This window comes from Contarinia nasturtii, unplaced genomic scaffold (assembly GCF_009176525.2).
Source record: "Contarinia nasturtii isolate CC-2019 unplaced genomic scaffold, AAFC_CNas_1.1 Cnas_scaffold_864, whole genome shotgun sequence".
Lineage (NCBI taxonomy): Eukaryota > Metazoa > Arthropoda > Insecta > Diptera > Cecidomyiidae > Contarinia > Contarinia nasturtii.
The window spans coordinates 1,280,240-1,302,579 of NW_022198211.1; the positions used below are offsets into that span (position 1 = coordinate 1,280,240).

The 22,340-nt window shown below is 32.9% G+C and overlaps 2 protein-coding genes across 3 annotated transcripts; one reads left to right on the forward strand and one right to left on the reverse strand.

The window, feature by feature from the left end:
- Positions 1–9,646: 9,646 nt before the first annotated feature.
- Positions 9,647–13,899, reverse strand: LOC116342559 (PHD finger protein 12). Of its 2 annotated transcripts, XM_031770224.1 has the most exons (9): positions 13,789–13,899; positions 13,586–13,704; positions 13,277–13,464; positions 12,421–13,205; positions 12,125–12,309; positions 11,954–12,028; positions 10,449–11,885; positions 10,172–10,377; positions 9,647–10,079 (listed from the first exon to the last, which is right to left on the reverse strand). In XM_031770224.1, the coding sequence occupies exons 2-9, from the start codon at positions 13,631–13,633 to the stop codon at positions 9,920–9,922; spliced, it is 3,084 nt and encodes a 1,027-aa protein (XP_031626084.1). In that variant the 5' UTR covers positions 13,634–13,704; positions 13,789–13,899; the 3' UTR covers positions 9,647–9,919. The 2 variants fall into 2 exon arrangements, with proteins under 2 accessions (XP_031626084.1, XP_031626083.1); XM_031770223.1 differs by having other exon boundaries at positions 13,586–13,828.
- A 767-nt stretch (positions 13,900–14,666) lies between these two features.
- LOC116342479 (ras-related protein Rab-35) lies at positions 14,667–21,752 on the forward strand. Its single transcript, XM_031770113.1, has 5 exons — positions 14,667–15,603; positions 18,463–18,595; positions 18,707–18,748; positions 18,930–19,054; positions 19,974–21,752. The coding sequence occupies exons 1-5, from the start codon at positions 15,552–15,554 to the stop codon at positions 20,225–20,227; spliced, it is 606 nt and encodes a 201-aa protein (XP_031625973.1). The 5' UTR covers positions 14,667–15,551; the 3' UTR covers positions 20,228–21,752.
- Positions 21,753–22,340: the final 588 nt, after the last annotated feature.

The window sequence follows — 22,340 nt, forward strand, 5'->3', positions numbered from 1 at the left end:
CAAAGTTTTTTTTTTTCACTTCATGCTTTACAAGCTTCACACAAATAACAACGTTTGCCTTTGCCTCGACAAATAACAACGTTTTCTTCGATAAACCAGACTATTTCTTGTTCGTTGCGTTTACCCAAAGATATTCGTTGGCTTCATCCATCTTTCTATCGTTTAGAGATGATTTCTCTTTATTTTCCCTTTGTCAAACGACTTTTATGATTTTGCTATTTTTGTTTTCCATTCCGTAAAAAGCACCCAATGCCAAGAAAAAGATGTTTTCCGTTGTTTGGAACGACCAAAACCAAAGCACAAATAAAATATAAATGTGATATCATTTTATTATTATTGTATGCGCAATATCCTAATGTATTTTGGCCTGCTTTTGATCGCGGTTGAACGATCAAAACACACACACAAATGAAGAACTTCATACAAAAGTGCCATTTGATATGCATTTTTAGATTGGGTTGTTTTTTTCTGTGTTTTTGCTACGGATTTACACTATGTTTGTGGCAACTATAAAGCTAATGTTAAAGTATTGGACAAAAGAAGTGTTCGAATATTTCTTTCTATTCGAATCATTTATGATATACACATTTAATTTATATTGAAAAATTATTTGACATATTGAAAGTTTTCAATTGGAGTTTTGGTTGGCATCTCTAGTTAGAGAAAGTATTTCGTTTTATTGTGTCATTAATTTATTATGAATTCGTTTCACAAAGCAAAAAAAGATCAATGTCAAAAAGTTAGCCAAATGTGAATTTTCATGGGACAGAGACAACCATATAGATTTGACAAGGTTCTTTGCTGAAATAAACATGCCCGAAGTGATTCGTCTAGATTTGATCAAAAGGAATATCATAAAGTTAAAAGCACATATTTAAATGATATTTTATTCACTCAGAGTACTGGAGATTCGATCGTACAGGTCTGTTCTCAAGCATTGTCTCGCAATAAAAAGTGTGATTTTCTTCAAAATAAACTTTCGAGAAACTTGTGCTTGCAACGCCAATTAAAATGTGAAAACTTTTAACTATGTGACTTTAATGAATATTATTATAATTATTCAGAGAATCAGTCAATTTGTAAATGGCCAAACAGTTTTTGACGTTTATTTTTTTTTCATTTTGTAGCTGAAATTGTGCATCACATGCTAATTTATTTATGCACCGCAATATGTTGCTAACATTGCTTATGCACAAACACACCGTACACGATGAAAACCGTGTTCGTGTATATGATTTCTACGACGTTGAACCAAGTTGCGATCAACTATCTGTTTGCATCTGTTTGGCTTGTTATGTTGAGAGCATTGACAAAGTTTTTCCCATTTCGGAAAAACGGCAAATAAATAAAGATAAGTGTCTCCCTCTCTCTTCTCTCCGCGCGCATACAGTACATAGGGCATATTCCATCACGACCAAAATGTATGTTCATTCAAAATGACATTCTCACATATACGAATTACTTGCTGAAAAATATATATTGCTATAGTTTATGTGTACACCACTTGTCCAAATAGAAAATAGCGCATATTTCATTACAATCGTATTGAAGTTTTGCATGCACATTTGCTTATAGCCTTAGCATCGCTGCTGATGTTGCTGTTGCATATTTATAAGTTTTAAATGAAATTATGTTAAAATTAATGTTGGAATAATTTCTCGACTACATATTTTGTTTGATTATCTGCATACCATTTCGCAGTCGCGTTTTCAACACCACTTTTAAATGCTCACAAGTTTAATTTCAAATACGAAACGCATGCTTGTACAAGATTCGAAAGATTTTGCATTTTCTGAACATGCATTTGTAATAAAAAGTAATTAAATGTGTTTTAATTTTCAAAATTGAGTTAAAATTTTGGACATGTGAAACCAAAATGATTCAATTGACAACAAAAAAAAGTTTATTGATTTTTTATAGACCAATCTATATTCTACAAGAAGAGCTTATCTACCCAGATGATATGAATGGAAATCCATTTTCTTATTTATCAGAAGATACTTTGGCACATCTAATTTTCAAACTTAGTTCAAATATCTCTATGAAATTAAAGTGCTTATTAGAATAATGATAGTGCAGCGTAATTAAATGTGATTTCTATTCTCGCTTTTGGTCTATATTGTAGTTATTTAGTTCCAAAAATATCATCCAATATTCCGATTCACGCATGTGGAAAAATGACTAGAAAAGGAATATATCAACGACGTTAATTAAACTGCATTCCATCGCATATAATCACCACTAAATGATAAATAATTCATTCCGATGGTAACCTATCATATTCCCGCAATTGTTATTTAAGTGGTTGTTTATTAAGCGGGAATTTTTATGAATGATACATGGAAAAGATTGAGGTTTTCAATCATTAACATAAAAACTCATTTTCGTATAACTGCGTCGAAACTATAAAGCTTCAACAAAGTCAACGTCTACGTGAGTTTTTTAGATGAAATCCTTGCTAGTTTTTAAGTATAAGTATGGTCGTTTCCTGAAAAACTTAAATAATACTCATCATCAGCATAGCTTCTGATCAACTTCGAAGTTGAGTGAAATTGATGATCAACGACGGGGGTGTTAATTTTATTTTTGTATGAAAAACACAGAATGTCATTTTTAAAAAAATGTACAGGGGTAAAAATATATCTAGAATGGACCCGAAAAAGGTCTTTCTACGAAAAGCTAATACTTGTGCAATCTTTTTTCTAAACACTGTAAAATGGTTCATACAACTTTAATTAGTTTATAATTGCTGTTGGCATCTATATGAGTAACTGAAAAGTTGATAATAAGAAGGTAAGTTCAACGTTGTAAGAAAGTATTGAAAAACATGACGAGCATTTCGTGGTAATATCCTTTTTAGTTTTTTTTTAGCAGAATCTGAGCTATATTGGCTTATTCAATGATAAAATCTCATATATATATATAATTAATTATTTCATAAGATTGCTAGAATTATTGTAAAATAAATAAAAATAATTTTTTGAGTGTGTTTTCGATGTAACATTTAACAGGTACTTTCCATGCGAGTGGTAATGTAAAACTTTGTTAAAGCATTCCGATAAAGAGGAAAGTCATGTATTCATCTGTGTCTTAAAAACCACTCATTTTAAAATTATGTTTCAATAAATCACACTTTCGTGAAATAAAGCAGATCCCATGTGAGCATTAAGGATGCGACGACTCGTCACCAGTTTCTTGTGTGTTTTACTAAGCCTCAAAATGAATCCGGCTTATTTTTCCTATGAATGTCATCTTCCATTAAATGTATACATGTGGATGGCGATGATGGTTTTTGCTTATACCATTGTTTTGCGTATGCCAAAGATGTGGGCTTTCCTTTGCTGCCAGCGAATGACATTCCTTCACTAAAGTCTATTAATTTACTTTTGACTTAATTAAATGTTAAACGTCACACATGGCTTTCATTCTTCCAAAATGTGAAATGCTTGTAGCAGCTTCAGCTCCACACGGCTTCATTGTCGTGACGTACACAACGAGAAAATGGTATAATGTTAAAGGGTTTAATTTAGATTTGGCAAAAATATCGATCCATTAAATGTGTGACATAAAAACAATTTTAACGGTATGAACATTTAGAGCGACCCCATTTTACGTTCCGGGGCCGAAAATCGATTTTTCTATCCAAAATTCCGGTTCAATTTTTTTCATCAGAATCAGACGGTTTTAAGTATGCAAATATATCGGTAATTGAAAATGTTCCGTTTTGTTCGAAACGAGAAAGGACAAATGCATTAGACAATTTATGGTTCGCATTAATGCGGCTATGATAATGACAATATAAACACTAATACCGTTTGTTCAGAATAAAATAAATAAACGCCATTTTCACAAACTGCCTTTATCAGACACGGTACATGGGGATTCTTTTCAGTTCAAGTCCATGTAATAACGATTTAATAATAGTTGTAGACGTGGAATTAAGCGCTTTTACGTAAGGTAACATGATTATGTGTGAGAAGGTTTGTAGTGCACACCTTTCCTCATGTATTTAACAAAATCCAAAATATATTCATGTTATTATGTTAGGATCGTTTTCTTGAGTCGATTACGGTTTTCATGATGTGGTTGAATTAGGCGAAAATTTTCAAGATGAACAACAAGAGAAAAAAAAAGTTCGTTGCAGGCAAAACATAACATCAATAAAAAGGAAGCGAGAAACCACTTTGCAAAAGGTTAAAAACATAAAACCGATTATGGATTTGGAAGATTCATAAAGGAAGTAAGTATTTTATAAGGTTCAAATACTAGCAAACGAAAGGATATATAAGAAAATTATACTAATGAAAACTATTCTCGAAATGAAATTTGATAATAAATTGCTGCTGGTGATGGTTCAGCATTTTGGAAAATACGAAATGTGGTTGAAGGTGAAATAAGAAGATGTAAAGTCAATTTACAGCATTATATTTCGATAGTTTCATCGCTTTGGCCGTCTAATAAATTCTAAGAATGAGTATATAATTTTGGGAAAAAGCTGGATCCGGACCAACTGCTGTGAATGTAAGCACCATAGTTAAACCAACTTACCGAAAACATAACAACACAGTTTTGGTTATTCCATCGGTATTATTCGGTATTATTCGGGCTGACAAAAACTATTTCAGAAAATCGCAATCGAGTGTATGCTATCCTAGATATGTCTTTGAATTCTACCAAACTCACTTTGCTGTTTGGTTTCTGTAATTATTTGCCTTAAATTAGATATTGTGCATTGTTACGGAACACAAAAACATGAACTTACACAGACGTGAATTTACCACCAAGTGATTTTAATTTTCACTTCGATTCAGTGTGCCATGTTGCCAGTGGACAAAAACGAAATTCCCAAAATAGAGACAAACCGATCTACTAAAAGCAATTATTGCAATTTCATTTTGGTACCTAAGTTTATGCTCTCTCAACGCAAACAATCACACACAAATATACATGCTTTTACGTGGAGTTCAAGAGAGCAAAAAGTTCAATCAAAATGTTCAAAGTAAAATTTAAATTATCAGAATGAATTTACAATGTTCTTTTTATTTACGCCAATTTCGACATCTCACCTTGTTTACAAATCCACTTGATAGCAAAACACTATTTGTGCATTGAATAGAAAACAATTTACGGCAACGATTTTCATCGAGAGGAAAAACTGACAATGATAAATCTTTTAAAATTACTTCTACTTCGTTTACAAAGCTGATTTTTTTGTTATCAACTACAGCGATAACAGTGAGAAAATTGCATTCGATTTTATTATATGATAAACAGTTAATGCTGTTAACTAAGCCTCTCGATTTCTCTCGAATTCGATTGATTCGTATTTGAAAATTATTCATAACGCTAATAATCTCATCGATGCATGAGTCAACCTGGGACCAAATAAATTTCGTGGAAATATATTTTATGAGAGATAACGAGCAACTTACATTATTCGAAGAAAATCTATTGCTTCTGCCTGATTTGAAACTATCCTTTGGGAGTTTTTGTTTCAGACATTACCCAATAGCTCGACTTTCTTTTTGGGCCGGAATGTGAATCATGAATTCAAATTCGGCTGAATTAACGAACAAATTGGTTATCGTTTTCCTCTATATAAAATGGAATTATCGAAGTTTTGTGTTCAAAAAAGAAGATGGCTTTAAGAAAGTGATGATACGAAAAAGTGGCTTCTGTTTGCGTTCGATTACATTCTTGGGACTTCCAAAAGTGGGTGGTTTTTTTTTCATTTGGCGAACCATTCATCGTAGATTTGTTGAAATTTCAATATTTATCTGACCGGCAAACATACACATACAAAATTCATCGAATGAACGATGCTGATTATTTTCAAGCGTGCAACTTTATTAACAAAAGTGCACATGAAATTAATTAAAAAAATGTTTTACGTATATTTTGGAAATCCAATACAGATCTACTAGTCTAATATATACATTAGTTGCATTTAAATTCTTAACGGTATGTTTGGAAGTTATCAGTTTAGTTTAAATCCGCTTGCGTTGATGGCACATTGATTTTCTTAACATTGACGTTCACATATAAAACCATACAAAGAATTTCAGGTTACATGTAGTAAAGGTTCAATGTTTTAAGTTATGCGGAAAATCTTTTCGAAGAAATTGAATATATATCTCATATAAGCATTTCGTTTTATCCGATGATTTCTACCGCTGGGTTAAAAGTGCTTGTGCACAAAGTTAAAGTGGATTAAAAAGATGACTTTCATAAGTATGATAATTTGATGGTAGCGGTAGATTCGTGCTGTTTGCATTTATATGATAATAAACATGCTCACTTATCCACAGATGCTATTTGGCGTTTATTGTGCTTTCTACTCCATCTCATACTGGAATGTAATCACGGCACCTATTACACATTGAAATATCTCAACTCTTTAGTCTCTCTCTCCCACCCTCTTTCTCTCATATTGTCTGCAAATCAATATGGTTCAAAATTTTGGATCGAAAGTTCATGGTGCTCGTCTGCGAGGATAAGGAATCAAAGTTTTTCGTTTTTTTACAGAATAAATTTTATTCAAAGTTTTTTGAACCATTGCGAATCCATCGCCATTTCTACCACGTCAAATTAAAATCTATTGTTTTCCACACCCAACCCGTTTTCGACTTTTCAACGCAATGGATCGTTGCGAGTTACTACTACACAACTGACAACAAATGGCGACAAAACTATTTTAACTGTCATAAGAAGTTGCAGGAGGAAACAATTGCATTTAATTCTTATTTCACTACTTTGTAATGCGATTTCAGTTTCATTGCGCAGTTCAGAACTTGAAAGTTTTAATCGTGAAAAATCGTTCAATTCTCGCATGGGATATATGCACTCTTTCTCCTACCTGCTTTACTCAAGTTTTCCCATTCAATGGTACACACAAAACTATTCCGATTATCGTGCACTTTTATTCACGCTTTCTCTGTCTTTCTCTCTCTCTCTCTCTCTCTGCCATTTACAGCTACTTTAATTTTTAATGCAGCTTGTAATCGTATGACTTCTGGGGATATGCTTATGTCGTTTATAGACTTTTTTGTGTGAATAGATTGAACAATTGGTTGAAAATTCAAACACGGGCGACGGCTGTGTGTTTTTATCGACTTTGTAGCTTCAGCGCTCGCTCCTCACTCTCTAACGAACAAAAATGTCTACCGGTAAATGTTCCACTTTTATTGGATCGTAAAATCGACTAATCAGAGATTTTTATAAAAAAAAAAGTCGTGTGAATAATAACGTAGATGGCATCGTAAATTTTCGATTTCATTGGATTTGTGCCAATTCTCAGTCTCATAAAACGCATATTCAATGTGCTAAATGATGCCCAAATGTTCAACATTTTTTTTCTCGTTTGTCATAAAACTTTTACACCGTCGATAATTGCAAATTTTCTGATGTTTAAATGATTTCTGAATGCTGGAGAAAGTGTAAAAAAAGCTTTAAGCAATCGTTTTCAAGATTGTTGAGTTGTAATCAATCACAGAAAAAGGCTCATTTTCAAAAAAGTTTTCATCATAACACATTTATAGTAATCAAACAAATTCAATGGATTTTATTAATAAAACAAAAAAACACAAATAAACGCAAGAAATTTGTAATTAATTTTACAATAGTCGTTTATCATTTTTTTTTTGTGCATCCGTTCTACATCAGCGACAAAACCACAATCAAAATCAAACAAAACAAATTGGGTTATTTATGTGATGCCACTACCACAGTAGCATACAAAATGCAAAAAAAGAAACACTGAAATTAACGAAATGAAATTAAACAAAAACTTACCTGAAAACATTGAATCGTACCAAACATTTCACCTCGATTTCTTCGGTCGTAGTTTATAGTAAAATGTGCCGAAAACATTTTGGACGCTTTTTCCTGCGATCACAACTGTGATTCGCTGCATGTCATCAACGGTAGCAATAACTGTATAACAGTTATATAGACGCACGCCACAAGCCGGAAACTCATCGGAACACTACCGCTTGCGCAAAATGAGTTCTTGAAGTTGTTGATGTTTTAAAAGTTGGTAGCTGAAGACTCAATTACAATCTGATTTCGAAATTCACTTCGTAAAAATGACTGTATGCGCGATTTTTTCTTCTTTCTTTTAGTTTTCGACGATTTCAATCATTGTACTTTGTTGCCGAATATAAATAATTAATGTAAAAGGATTGTCTCATCATGTATATTGTATACAAAACTCTCAGACATTGCAAAAGGAAAACCACAACAACCGGAAGATACACGGTAACATTACCGTTTGTTATTCAGTCAGAAGTACAAAAAAAAAAACAAATCTTTAGCAAAACGTTGACAAGTTTGGGCCGCGGCCGCGTACTTTCATGTTTACCATCCAAAACATTGCTATCTGAACATCACGAAAAATGCAATGACAAAGTTTTCAAGTTTTGTAAAGCGGTGCTTGCGAAGTCGGAATACCTTACATTTGATATTTCAACATTTACATAAACATCACAAGTTCCATTCACAAACAAGCCAAATATCTCATGCGGTCGAGGAATTCTGGTAGCTGATTTCAAGGTGCAACGTGTCCCCATCTCAAAAGATGTACTGTTTCAAATTACTTTAAGTCGAAAAGTTTCACTTCATTTATTTATTCGTATTTACGTGTATGCAGTTTTCGTTAGTGGAACAAGCTGTAAATATTTTATGAAACTTTGTGCATCATTATTACTTTCCAGCGTGTAACAAAATATAATTTCATCAAGACACAATAACATGGCACAACAAAAACTGTTCAACAATGGTAATTTGTCTATTACTTTTGAGCGAGCAGAGCCTGAATGAGAATGCTTGTCGTGTTTACATTTCTTCAAATGTAATTTACACCCATTTTAGGAACAATTTCTTTGTGTATTGTCGAAAAATCCTTTACTTGCCGAAGACAAGGGTTTGCGATGTCAAATAGAGAATGAAAACAATTTTCACACTTTGGGACAGGAAAATCATGCGATGAATAAACTATTCAATTAGAAGATGCATGAAACCAATTTATGCTCTTTTGTTATGCGTTGTCACGTAAAACAGATATTTTCGAATGGATTTGATAGAACACAGAAATAGATGGAACGGAACATACAAAACGGACTCAATTCATCCATCCAGTGATGGCATTCGTATTTCCATAGCAAGTACATTGCTTGCAAGAATCAAAATGTAAATATTGGCAGACAAAATGTATGTCTTTGTAATGACGTTTGTCGATGTCTGTCGATGTAGATACGATGGAAGAACAATGTATCTACTGTTGCGATGGGACCTTTCAAACACTAATCGAACGACATAAGACGTAAACAATACAAATTGGTCGATACATATCAACCCACCGGGCGCCGAAAAGGTTTCCACTGTGACACATGAACGGTCGAATTAAGCAAATTGAAAATTGTTTTAACTTCTCTTTTCGGATGATAGTACCGAAGGGAATTAGGAAATGTACATAGATTCCCATACATAAGAGAATCATCAATAGCTGAAAAAATTTTGACGAAAAAAAAATGTTTGCCAATTAATTAATTATTACATATCAATTCTATTTATTTATCATATGAATCGCATAGCGACGTCTTACATTTATGTAGTCTATTTAGTTGAAATAATCAAAGTAGATACAAAATGAAATTTCCAATCGTTTAATACAATACATTCTACATGCTTCATTCTATTTTATTCATGCAAAATGCCTTTTTTTCTGTACAATCAGTAATGGATTAAAAATATTTCCACATACAATCCAATACACTCTTTTCATTCTCAAAATAAATATCCAAATTCTTTGACTTCTTACAATTTTGTGCGGTAAATGTTCAAAATTTCAATTCTTATTCTTACAAAATAATATTTAAAATCTTATTATATGAAATGCTCGGGGGGAGGGGAGATGTAAATTTTAGTTTTCATCATGGATGTTGTCAATCACTGAAAATACATAGGCCAAACAACCGAATCGGATCAATGAGCCATGAGTTAGAATTGCCGAACCTTCCCATCCCTTCTCCAACGGCGGATACGCTTTACACTTACAAGTTGGCAGTTCTGGTGCAGCCATTCTGTGGACGAAAAATTTGAAAAACAAAATAAATGAACAAATTATGATTAATTTTTATTAATTGATTCAATCTCATTCAATTCAATGATTTACCTAGCATTTTTGCTCAGACCATATTGGATTCGATTAACGCCACGCTTTTTATCAATGATATCCCGAATATTTTTATAAAACCCATTTATATCCTGCAATCGATTCTCATTGAGTTCTTGATGTTCTGTTAGATCCAGCGAATAGATTTGACCATTCACTTCTGTGCCGTGTTCCGAATAATTCAGTAGTTCGTATGATTTTGTTACCTAACAGCCGAAAAGGAAATATTATTTTATTAAAAAAAAAAATCTCAAACGTGAGTGTTCTATACTCTTACTTCATCGTAGAAAATAGTTGCATGATGTAACGATAGTCGAACACAATTGTGTGCGTTTTTCATTTGAAGATCACAACCGGGTCCAGATCCAATTTTCAAATTTCTGTATCGCATGAATAAACTGTTGTCATTTGAACTTGAGCTTGTGTACCATTGTTTGCCAGCCAATATGTCACCAACCGGTGTTAAAACCGCTCGAGCTCGAACTTTCGATTCAAATAATGGTTTTTCCAATCGTTTTGCGATAGCCAGAGCACGTTCTTTATCATCGGGAATATTTTCGAAACCGTTCGCATAAAAAAATGTACGTACATCCAATTTTGGAAACGGAGGAATTGGATGACCAACACCAGCAAACGCTGGATCATTGTTTTCACATTCGTCGGACGATGAGCTATCGCTAGCGAATTGTTGAGCAATTTTAGCAATGTCACTCTTCGACAGTATTTGACTAGGAAGCGTAATTTTGACCGGTTTAGCTTTGAGTGCATCTTTAATCGCTTTGTCAGCATGTTCATTTTGATATTTTGCAACCAAATCCGGGCTTTCTTTGAGTATTTGTTGAAGTTGAACAAGCGCAAGTCGTTTGATGACATTATTATCAAGACCGTCTAATTGTTCATCGATTATTTCACGTGAAATTGTGCCATTTGTACCATTCGATAGTTTTGATTTGAATACCTCTTCAGACAATTCCAATAAATCATCGCATTCGGCGCCAAAACCTTTTGTACTCGTATTCCGTTTGCGTTTACGATTCGATTTTTGTTTATTCGTATTATCATCGTTTGCCATTGAATCTGGCAGTTGATTTAAAGCATCGTTACTCACAAGCGGTTGGTCTTTCTTGCCATTTTCAGCAATCGCTGGACTTTCTTCAATGATTGACGATTTATTTTCAATTTTTTCAATAATTTTTTCATCACTTTCCATCGGAGTTGTTTCAACAATATTTTCAATCACTTCAACTTCTGACATCTCTTTTACTTCAATCAATCCATTCACTTCTTCTGCGACGTCATTGCCATCTACATTTTTCGGTGGATCGTTTAATTCTTGTTCAATGCTTCTCTCGAATTTCCGGACTTTTTCATTTGCTTTTTTAAGTTCTAACAGGTCTTTGTCAATAACATTATAAACATCGGGAACATTTACAACCGGTGGAAGACCGTGATTGCGATAAACGCGCTCACAACGTAAGACATCACGCAGTGACGGAAGTAATGGCGGCGGATTTTTATAATGGAATTCAACCATTGTAGGTATTTCGGCACAGTTTCGTAATTTTGGCTTTACCCTAAATCGAAACGGTGGATTCTTACGGTGTATGCGTCGCAAGAAATCCGTTTTAATAGTTTCATGATCGGCACACGTGCTAAATTCGTTCCATAGTTTGATACGTTCCGTTGCTGATATTGACGTCACTAATTTCCAGTCCTGTGGAAATTCGTTTGGAATTTGTTTTAACATTTTGAAAATTGCCCTGATGAAATGAAAATACTAACCACATATTGTTCTGGGTGATTGGGGCACATCCAAAGCGTTGTTGGCAAAGCAGTCAATGGTGGATCCAAGCAATCCTACAATAATTATTCAAATACAATTAAATGCCATGCTTGATATTGACAGTGACATTTAAAGCAACTGCAAATGATTTGTTGTTGTTGTTGTTTTACCTGATGAAAGAATAGTGGACAATAGTCGCATGATATTAACGGTGCTTTTTTACACGATTTACGACAGTAGAAACACGTTGCCGCCGGCAATGGAACCAAGCCTTGAGAATCCAATTCATGTCGAACACGATTTTGTCCATTACGATTATTGTTCTTATTCTTTGATTTATTCGACTCATTTGACACTAAAAAAAGCATAGATTTTTAAATAAACATTTGCTGATAATAGAACAAACTGACACATTTTGAATTGAAAAAAATAAATAAATTTAACTATTTTGACAGTTTTGATTCACCTTTTTCGTCGCCTGGAAATCGTGGAAAAATATTCAATTCACGTGGCAATTCGAATTGTCTTGGATTCAATATAGATGCGGCTCGAATCAATTCATCCAACGGTGTTTTTAAATCGACCACATTTTCGTCACCATTTTGTACTGTTTTCTCTTTATCATCGTTGTCAACATCGACATTTAATTTATCGGTGTCGTTTTCGCTACAATTATCTAGTATGTTTGATGTGTTTTCTGCTTGAGACTCTTGTTTATGTTCCATATTTTCCATTTCAGATGAATTATCGTTAAAAATGGCTACAATTTGTGTGTCGTCTGTATCTTTTGTTGGCTCTTCCAATTCCGTTATCACTTCTGTTAACGGTGCAGTGCCAGTTTCATCACTTTGTACCACCTCTGTGGTTGCTGTCACTTCAACGAATGGTGTTTGTTCATCACTTTCACCTTTTTCGCTAATATTTGTTGGTATATTTTCATAGTTGTCAGTCGGTACGGTGCCGTTACTATATCGTTCACTTATACTACGTGAAATTTTCATATTAATATCTCGATCGCTACTCAAACTATTTTCACTGCACGATGATACACGTGATGCATAACGTTTCGGAACGGCCCTTTGTTTGCTACCATCGCTTGAATTCGGAGTCGATGGTCGTGAGTCTTTAAATTTTTGATTTTCATTGTTCATCATCATAGTTGCATTGGTTGTTCGTTGTTTTTGTAACATGGTGCACATATGACATAGCCACAAGCCAGCCGGTATATCCTCCTCCGATAGTGGTGGATCGCTAAAAGATACACAAAATGGTGAGTGCATTTATTTAAAAAAAAAATCAACATTTCAAGATGATATTCTTACTGGCACGTTAGATGGAAACTCGCGGGGCATTTGTCACAACAAATTAAATCGCCACCTTCGCGACACGCATCACAACAGTCTCGATTGTGTCCACGTCCCGGACGACGATAATATGGATGCGGTTGCTTTTTATTTGCTTGGCGTGATGTTTCTCGACTGTCTGGTGGCCGAATCAATGCCTGTATCAGCTATTTATGTGTGTACAACAAGACAAGGTAATATCAATTAATTATTCAACGGATTCAGAACGTATGCAAACAAAGAAAACTTATGATAATATTCCCTTTTGAAATTATTATTATTACTTACTGGCATCAAACTACCCGATGAACAAAAATCAAACTCATTTTTCGACATTATTCCTTCTTTTTTTCTATCAATTTTATCGGCATATAGAGAGATTTCGATAAATACAATATTTAAATGCACTAAAAAATGGTAAATAAATTGCCAGCAATTAAATTAAACGAAGCTGTATTGTAGAAATGTTTCCAAAAAGTCAAACACAAAACCTTCGTTTTGCTCCTCAACTCGGATGTGTATTTTATACTGTATATAATATGAATACGAGTGTATTTGAAAGACGGAACAGAAATTCAAAATTGACAACTAAAGTCAAAAGCATATTTGCTTCAGCAACTAAAAGAGCGTTAGACAGCATTGATGGTGCGTGTGTGTGTGTTCGTATATGTGCTGCTATACGGTTATTTGACATAAAACGAACATTGCTTTCCTTCTTTGACAGCTTCTGTCAAAAACAACAAGCCAACAGCAATACGCGCGTTATTTTCTGTCAAACTAGCGGCTTTTTTCAACAATTTTCAAAACTTTCGAAAGAATAGAGAAATATTCATTTACAAACAATTTACGTCAATTTCCGAAAAATATCCGCTTGATTTAGGTAGATTTTTCATTCTTAACATTCAATAATAAGTTTAAACAATAAAACCCATAAACAAACAAATTTCAGTTTGAATTCTGAAATCCCTATCGAGAGGCTGCGTACTATATTGTAGAAAAGAAACTCTTAAATAATTCATAAGAAATGTTCAATGTTTTCAAAACTTTAAGCCTAAAATATAGAGAAAAATTCATTATTTCAGACACAACTTTTTAACGAAAGTCTTTCTTCTCTTAAAACAACGTCTCATACCATTTAAAATGACATTTATGTTGACGTTAAACTTGTCTTTCGTATACATTCGACAATGATCTGTCATTCAATAGCATTTGATGCGTTGAGTCATTTAAAAGAAACGAAAAAAATATAACGTACTAGAGCACCGTATGTGCTGATGCGTTGCGTATGTGTTCCAAGGCATCCAAACGCATATGTGAGTAATAAATTTGTGGTTCGTTCGCTGATTATTTGGTTTTGTATTATAAGCTTTGTCGTGTCAGTCGTGTGCCGTTCTTTGCGTCAAAATGTCTTCCCGTCAATCGTTTCTCTCGTAGTCGTAAATATATGTTGTATGTGTGATGTTGTTTCGTTTATGTGTACAAAAAGAACGAATGTAATTTGCCAATTAATTATTGAATTCGGGATATTACAACAATATTTGTTTCTGTTCATCTGTCGGTTTAACTTTGGAGAAAAAAATAATCAAACTTAAATCAGCTGTGCATACTGAAAGGAAATACCGATTTTTTCATCACTTTGAAACATCGACATCGAAATAAAGACTGAGTATGGTGTGATTTTAACGAATTAAAAAAGGAAATGATGATTAAATAAAAAAAAAGCGAAAAGGTCAAGCAAATGTACGAAAATATATTGAAATAACTGAAACTCAAATAAATTTGTGCAAGAGTGAAAATTCAGAATTGAGTTCTTATTCGGCGAATGAGATACCAAAATTGAGTGCATGTGTAAATAGAAAAACAGAGGTACCAAGACAATTGAAATATATACATATATCGACATCGATAAAACTGTATCAAACAATCGCAACTTGTGTACGTTTGAGTGGTGTGTCGGGGCCGATGCCAATGAAAATCAAGCAAACAAAAATACACGTATAATAAATATACAAAAAAAAATCGCGAATCAGCGAATTTGACTGTTTAGTGGCAACGACAAGGATTTTTCACTCAAAATTTATCAGCAATTTTTCTTTTGCACTGTGAAAACTAATTTGCGCAAACTATCATCAACGACGGTAATATTTTCAGGAAGAAAATATCCTTAAGTTTTTGTACAAGGCGATAGTATAGAAAATAAATCAAAAAGTTTTCATTCGAACCGGAGAAGAAAAAACAAATAAAACAAGAGACGATGGCAGGTGCATATGATCATTTGTTCAAGCTGCTCATAATCGGAGACAGCGGTGAGTGGGCGAGGCATTTGCCTTGTTCTTTTCTATTTTTTTTTTCTTTTTTTTTTTCCAGTAGTGTGTTTTATCGCATTTTCCTCTCGTCGAACCGCATATTCATAATTCCATTTGTATACAAATTGTTGAATCGATGATTTCGCATTCAAACAGAATACACCGGATGATGTATCTTTCTTCATTCTATGTCAATATTGATTCTCACTCTCTGAAATAGTCAAAAATTTGGATTTTTTTGTTCTGTACAATGAAAGCAGGATATGCCCTTTTGATATTCTATGTTTTTTTTGTTGGTTCTTGTTGAAAGTTGAAATGTTAAAACATTTGCTTTATTAATTGCCCGCACATTCGAACCCATCGACCGTCGTCAAATCACACTCTGTCTCTTTCGCTCTTTCATTGGCTAATATTTCATGCTATTTTCAGGGAATTGACAGACAAAATGATCTAGCAATTATAATCTGTATCGTTTACATTCACAAAAATTACACAGTTTTGTTAGTGGCATAATATAACATACCGCACACAAACATACAATCTTTTAAGTTTCACATACTCATTCATTTTGAGTTAAGTTATCGGCGGCGGTGACAACAGTTGTTGTGAGACATTGAACAAAAAATTTATCGTAATGTATGTAAAGTGTAAAGAATTTTAATGTATGGTTTTGTGTTTGCCCTTGATAAGCGCAACGACAAAAATTCATTGTTAAACATTTTTCCGCTGCTTTTTCATTGTGTGTGTGTGTTCCATTTTACGAACGACATGAGTACATATTTTTCAAAAACTAAAACCATGGACCCATATATGGTTGAACCACGTAACGTAACTAAAAAATCAATTTTCACTACTCTCATGTGAACAATGTGCAAGCAAAGAACACACAACGATCGAATCAAATCGCCAGCACGTTTAGTCACATGTACCAAAACGCGCGACTGTTATATAGTATAAAATGCATTGGCGATGATTCATACACACTCTGTACGATTGAATAAGACAAGCGACTACGACATTGATAACTAATTTCACTTCGCCGAAATGTGATTTTTTTTTTCCATCGACAATTGATAATTGTATTGGAAGAATATCATTTCTCTTTCTTGATCGATTATAAGATTTATGATTTTGTTAATATCCTCTTACATTAATATATAAAACGTGTCATCATATTGGCTTTAAATTTCATTCTCGTAATGCATTCTTTTGCATATAAACGCATATATAAGCAAAAATGGTTGTTTTCATTTTCCATTTCAATTGTGGGTGTTTTGTTTTTCGTTTTTGCAATCATAAGCTCAACCGTCCAGTTCACTTGAGCTGACAACACACACAATATAGCTCGTGTGATGCATCAATTAAGCGAGAAAAAGATAGAGAAACACTGAGATACTTTGCTTGGTTTGAATTCTGAACGAATTTGAAATAGCAAATAGCAACAGCGCACATAACAATTTTTGACTTCGTAACGAGAGACGAGCAAAGAAAAGAGAATGGGAACACGTAAATTGATATTATTATGGAATGTTGTGTTGCGATTGATGCGATTCTTTATTTTTTTATTATTAGATTGTATTTACAAAGGGTCACAGCATCAGGCACTTTGCATTCTATTCAATGCTTATTGAACTAAATACACACTGTTTAACCATTTGCGGCTTTTGTTATTATTACGATGACGACAACGACACTTCAATTTTTCTCTTTGTGAAGAAGAAATCTTCATTTTTCTCTGTCTTCTTCTTTCAATCTCGTTCGTTGTTCATGCATTTTCGTTTGTCCAGTTATTCGTGACACACCACGTGGTAATTGATATTGTTTTCGCTTGGATTTTATTGACTTAATTTGAATCAAAGTAACGATTTTATCAACCATTCCGTTTCGCTTCGATGCGTCTTCTTTGTCCAGATTTCACTGTTTTTAATCTCTTTTTCCTTTCAATTCAATTGCGCAAATAAAATTGGGCTGTAAATTTAGTGTGTAGCATTTATTTTCTACGATTTTTATCGACAGTACGAGAGAGAAGAATACGAGCTATTTTAAATTATTATGGAACATATGGCTGCTATAAACATAATTGACCAAAAATAGTTTTACTATGAAAAAAAATAACGGCTTATTCATAGTTGTTCTGATGAAATTTTAACACAACAATTCCGAAAAATGGAATTTATATTGAATCGCATTTATGGACTCATATAGCGAGCTCGTTTATCATGAGTAATGTAAATTCATGTAATTCATAAATCTTATATCGCATAATAATAAATAAATGCGTAAAAATTGGAATACATTTGAAAAAAAAAGTGGATTTTCTCTCTTTTGAAATATTCGTGCTCTCGTGTCATGCCCTTATCAACATACAGAAATGGGAAAAAATCCAACGCATATATCACCGCATATACAATGCTGAAAATCAATTCAAACCACACAAATTAATTCGGAATGTGCGTTGTTTTGTTCGGCATATAGTACACATAACATTTTAATTGGATTAAGCGTGTGTTGCATTCCGGGAGCTCATTCGATGCGCGGCTTTCATTTCAATTGTTCGTCTGCGTCACTGGTTTAGGTCGGTTCAAGTCTTTAAAGGAAAATATTATATGTCTGTTATGTGTGCATCCATAAAAATTATTCTAAATTATGTTTGATGCCGGATATATCACCAAATTAATACTAAAGAACGCTATGGAATCAATTTATACATAAAGTGAAGAAATGTACATACGTATTTAAGATGAGAAAACCCATGGCGATAAAACACATTTCTGAATACTAAATTGAGATTAATTGTTCCTATATATAATGTCCGATCGAATGGATTTTAATTATTTTTTTTTTTTCGTTTACATTCAGGAGTTGGCAAGTCATCTTTACTGCTTCGCTTTGCGGATAACACATTTTCAAATAGTTATATAACGACAATAGGTGTCGATTTTAAAATACGAACCGTTGATATTGAAGGGAAACGTGTCAAACTGCAGATATGGTATGATTAACTATTCTGTGAAACACACTAACTAACAAATGCCGAAAATAAACTAATTTTTTTTTGTCAATTCTTTTCTTTTCTCTCTCTTTTTCACTTGCATCAAAAAAGGGACACAGCGGGCCAGGAGCGTTTTAGAACTATCACTAGCACGTATGTATCGTTAAAGCATTGTTCGAAATTAATTTTGCCTACGGCGAAACCAATTACAATTAACTTTCAATTCTTTCACTCGCCTTTGTTTGTGCGTTTTTTTTTATGTTGTCGTTTCAGTTTCTTTGTTTCTTTTCGTCTATAAAATTGTAATTATTTTCGCATTTCTTTTGTTGTATAGGTACTACAGAGGCACACATGGTGTTATTATAGTATATGACGTCACAAACGGTGAATCATTTGCCAACGTGAAGCGCTGGCTTCAAGAAATTGAACATAACTGTGATGTCGTCAATAAAGTTTTAGGTAATATTTTATCGAATGAAGTGACATTAGTCAAAATCAAATTGTCCTTCGCTTGAATTGAAAGACTTAAAATAATGATTGAATTTACAGAACGTAAATTTTATAATAATCGTTCTAAGCTTTGAATCGAACAAAGGAAAAAGAGATGTGCACATGTTTGCTATTATCACAAGTTAAAGAAGAAAAAAAAGTTCCGTGCATAGTACGAAATTCGTAAGCACACATGACGTCAACATTTTTATCACAAAAACTGTTCTTATTACTTTGCGAACATTATTCTGCATAAGGAATGAGTTCAGTGTATACGTTTTTTTCACTCGAATTGGAATTTTCGAGCCCGTAGGCGAATTGAGATAGATGAATTGCAAAAGAAGTCAAATAGAAAAAATAATGAAATTAAACATTCCGTAATGAAATACATCCGCTACGCTTTTTTGGCTCAATTTCATGCGTTGTTCCTTTTATTCCCATCTCATCTACTCTATTCGATGCATGTAAAGAGAGTATTAAGTTTTCCGTATTTGTTTATATTACACATTCATCTGAACGAATGTGCAAGCGTATGTTTTGTTAAGCAAAAACAAAAGTATGTTATGCCGTCAAAACACATCTCGTTTATATGATGTGTATAAAAACGGCAATGAAGCCAATTTTGTTTACTAAAAACGTTCAATGTAAATAATCATTAAAATCGTTTAATAAAGAAATGCAACATTAGATAATTTCGATCTCGTGGTATCACTTTATTTAAAAAAAACTCTTTGTTGCGAAAACAAAAATTCAATTCAAACGAAGAATAAAATTGAATTGGCTTTGTCCAATATGAAATTGCAGGCAAGAAATGTATGGCCTTAAGCGAGAAGATGATGAAAAAAAAAACCAAATGCAATAAACGTTTCATTTTATTAATCTTTTGTAGTTGGTAATAAAAACGATGATCCAAACCAGAAAGTGGTCATCACTGAGGATGCACAGCGCTTTGCCAAACAAATGGACATTCAATTGTTCGAAACATCAGCCAAAGACAACCTGAATGTAGAAGAAATGTTTCTTGCAATTACAAAAAAAGTATTGTACCACAAACTGCAATCCGTTCAAAATAAGCAAGAAAATGACGAACCAATCAAAGTAGGCAAGAAAGGATTGTACAAAAAGAAGAGCAAATGTTGCTAACAACCTTACACAATACAGTACAGCACACACACAAACACTCATACAGTCATGGTGTATATTACTACGCACTAAGAGAAATAGATAAAGAGAATAAAAAGAAGAGAAAATGCAAACGACACATCTACATTAAAATCCCATAACACACAGGAACACTTTCCATAACATTCAGTATATACATATTTTTTGGCATTTAGAACAACGAGTGCAATAGCAACAAATTTAGACAAAAAAAAAACAGTGAAATAGAGGGAAAGAAACAGAAGAATATTTTTTGAACAGAATCCAATCAACATATTTTGATCCGTTAAGAGAATGGACATATCGAGATTTGTAATTTTGTGTAGAATTGTAACAATTGAACAAATTTAACGAATACACCGTTGGATTAGAAATGAGAGAAGAGAGAAAAAAACCACCGGCATTGACAAAAACATTGCTTCAATGGTTCAATATAGGCAGTAAACAAGTATTTATTCAATTAGCGTGAGTTGTGAGTTTTTGAATGAATTGTTTTTTTTATAAAGTACATTTTTGATCAAAAAGATTTTCAATATAAAAGTCTGAATCATGGCAGTTATACACATAATTCAAGTAACATACATTTCGTATGCATTTTTTTACGTTCAACTGTCATAATTCACACTATACGCAATCTTCTCTGAAATGGCCAAAATGCATGTACATTGTACAATTCCTTCCGAGGGGCAGTTCAATGCACTTTAACATTGAGAGACGAATTCTAAAATAAAGTACAAAAATTGTATAAACGCAATAAATTGCCTACTCAAACATACAAAGAGCAAAACCATCGCAATAAACTCCGACTCCGATCGTTACTATTAATATTATTATAACAAACAACCATAAAGACGGTGGGCCAATCACCTTCAGTCAATAATATACCCAATTGATTCTATTTTGGCTGCATTTATTCCCATTTAAAATAACCTAATACAACTTGTATGCTGACATTTCGTAAACTATAACTAGTTCGCATTATAAATAAATTTATCACATTTTAAAGGTTTCTTTCGTATTCATTTTGGTTTTTAAACATTAAAATTGTAAATTATAAAATTTTCCGAGCAAAAAAATTGTCGTGAATACTATAAAATTGTATGTGTATGTGTATACTGTATTCAACTCACTCTATCTGCCATATATTTGATAAACGTATTCTGCACACTGAATTTTTCATTCAGTAAATATCACTTACGAAACAGGTGGACAAAATATATCAATAATTAAATTGGATATGCTTTCCCAGAGAAAAATTAAATTTATATCATTACTTCCAATACAAAACCTACTTCCAAATTAATCACTCTTGCAATTTATTTAATACAAAATCACGAATTTTGATATATCGAAAATTAAATTATTTTGCGTTTAGATATGTTATGTTGTTTGCCACAAAATCCTAATTTATTTATTTCGTTTGTGCATTCTTTTTTTGTTCTCGTAAAAAGTAATCATAATAGCGGAACTACTCTATGACGTTTTACTCCGACTTATCATTTTTAGGAATAAACATTTTTTTAATAGGAGTGTAAATATAAAAACTTATCGTTTATGTATGAAATTGTAAAAAAAAAAAAAACAACAACTGCAAGAAAGAATAAAAGAATAAAATTGAACAAGTATTGAATAAAAATGAAAATCAGTTTCAATAAAAAAAAAAAAAGTGATGTAGTTTTTCGTGTAATAAGGATCTATTTTCAGGCACTGAATGATCGTCTTAGTTTGGGTTTATTCAAATGTTGATGCATCACAACCATCGAAATACACTCAAGAAATGGATTACCGACGTATCCTTTGGCACACGTACAAAGTGGCACATGAAATTTGCCCTTGAATATGAATTTGAAAATATATGTTTGAAAAAACTGAATCGTAAAAAAAAACCATCAACACTAAAAAATAACAAAAATACATCGTACCTTACAAACGGCGTTTACTGCACATGGAGTTTTTGCACCACAAGCATTTTTACATTTATTTATTGAGCAAAATTGATGATTTTCACAATCGGTATCTTTCAAGCAGCTTTTACTCAAAGCCCCTGAGGTGGATATTAAAAATCCAAAGAAAATCAATAAAAGTATTTCCATTT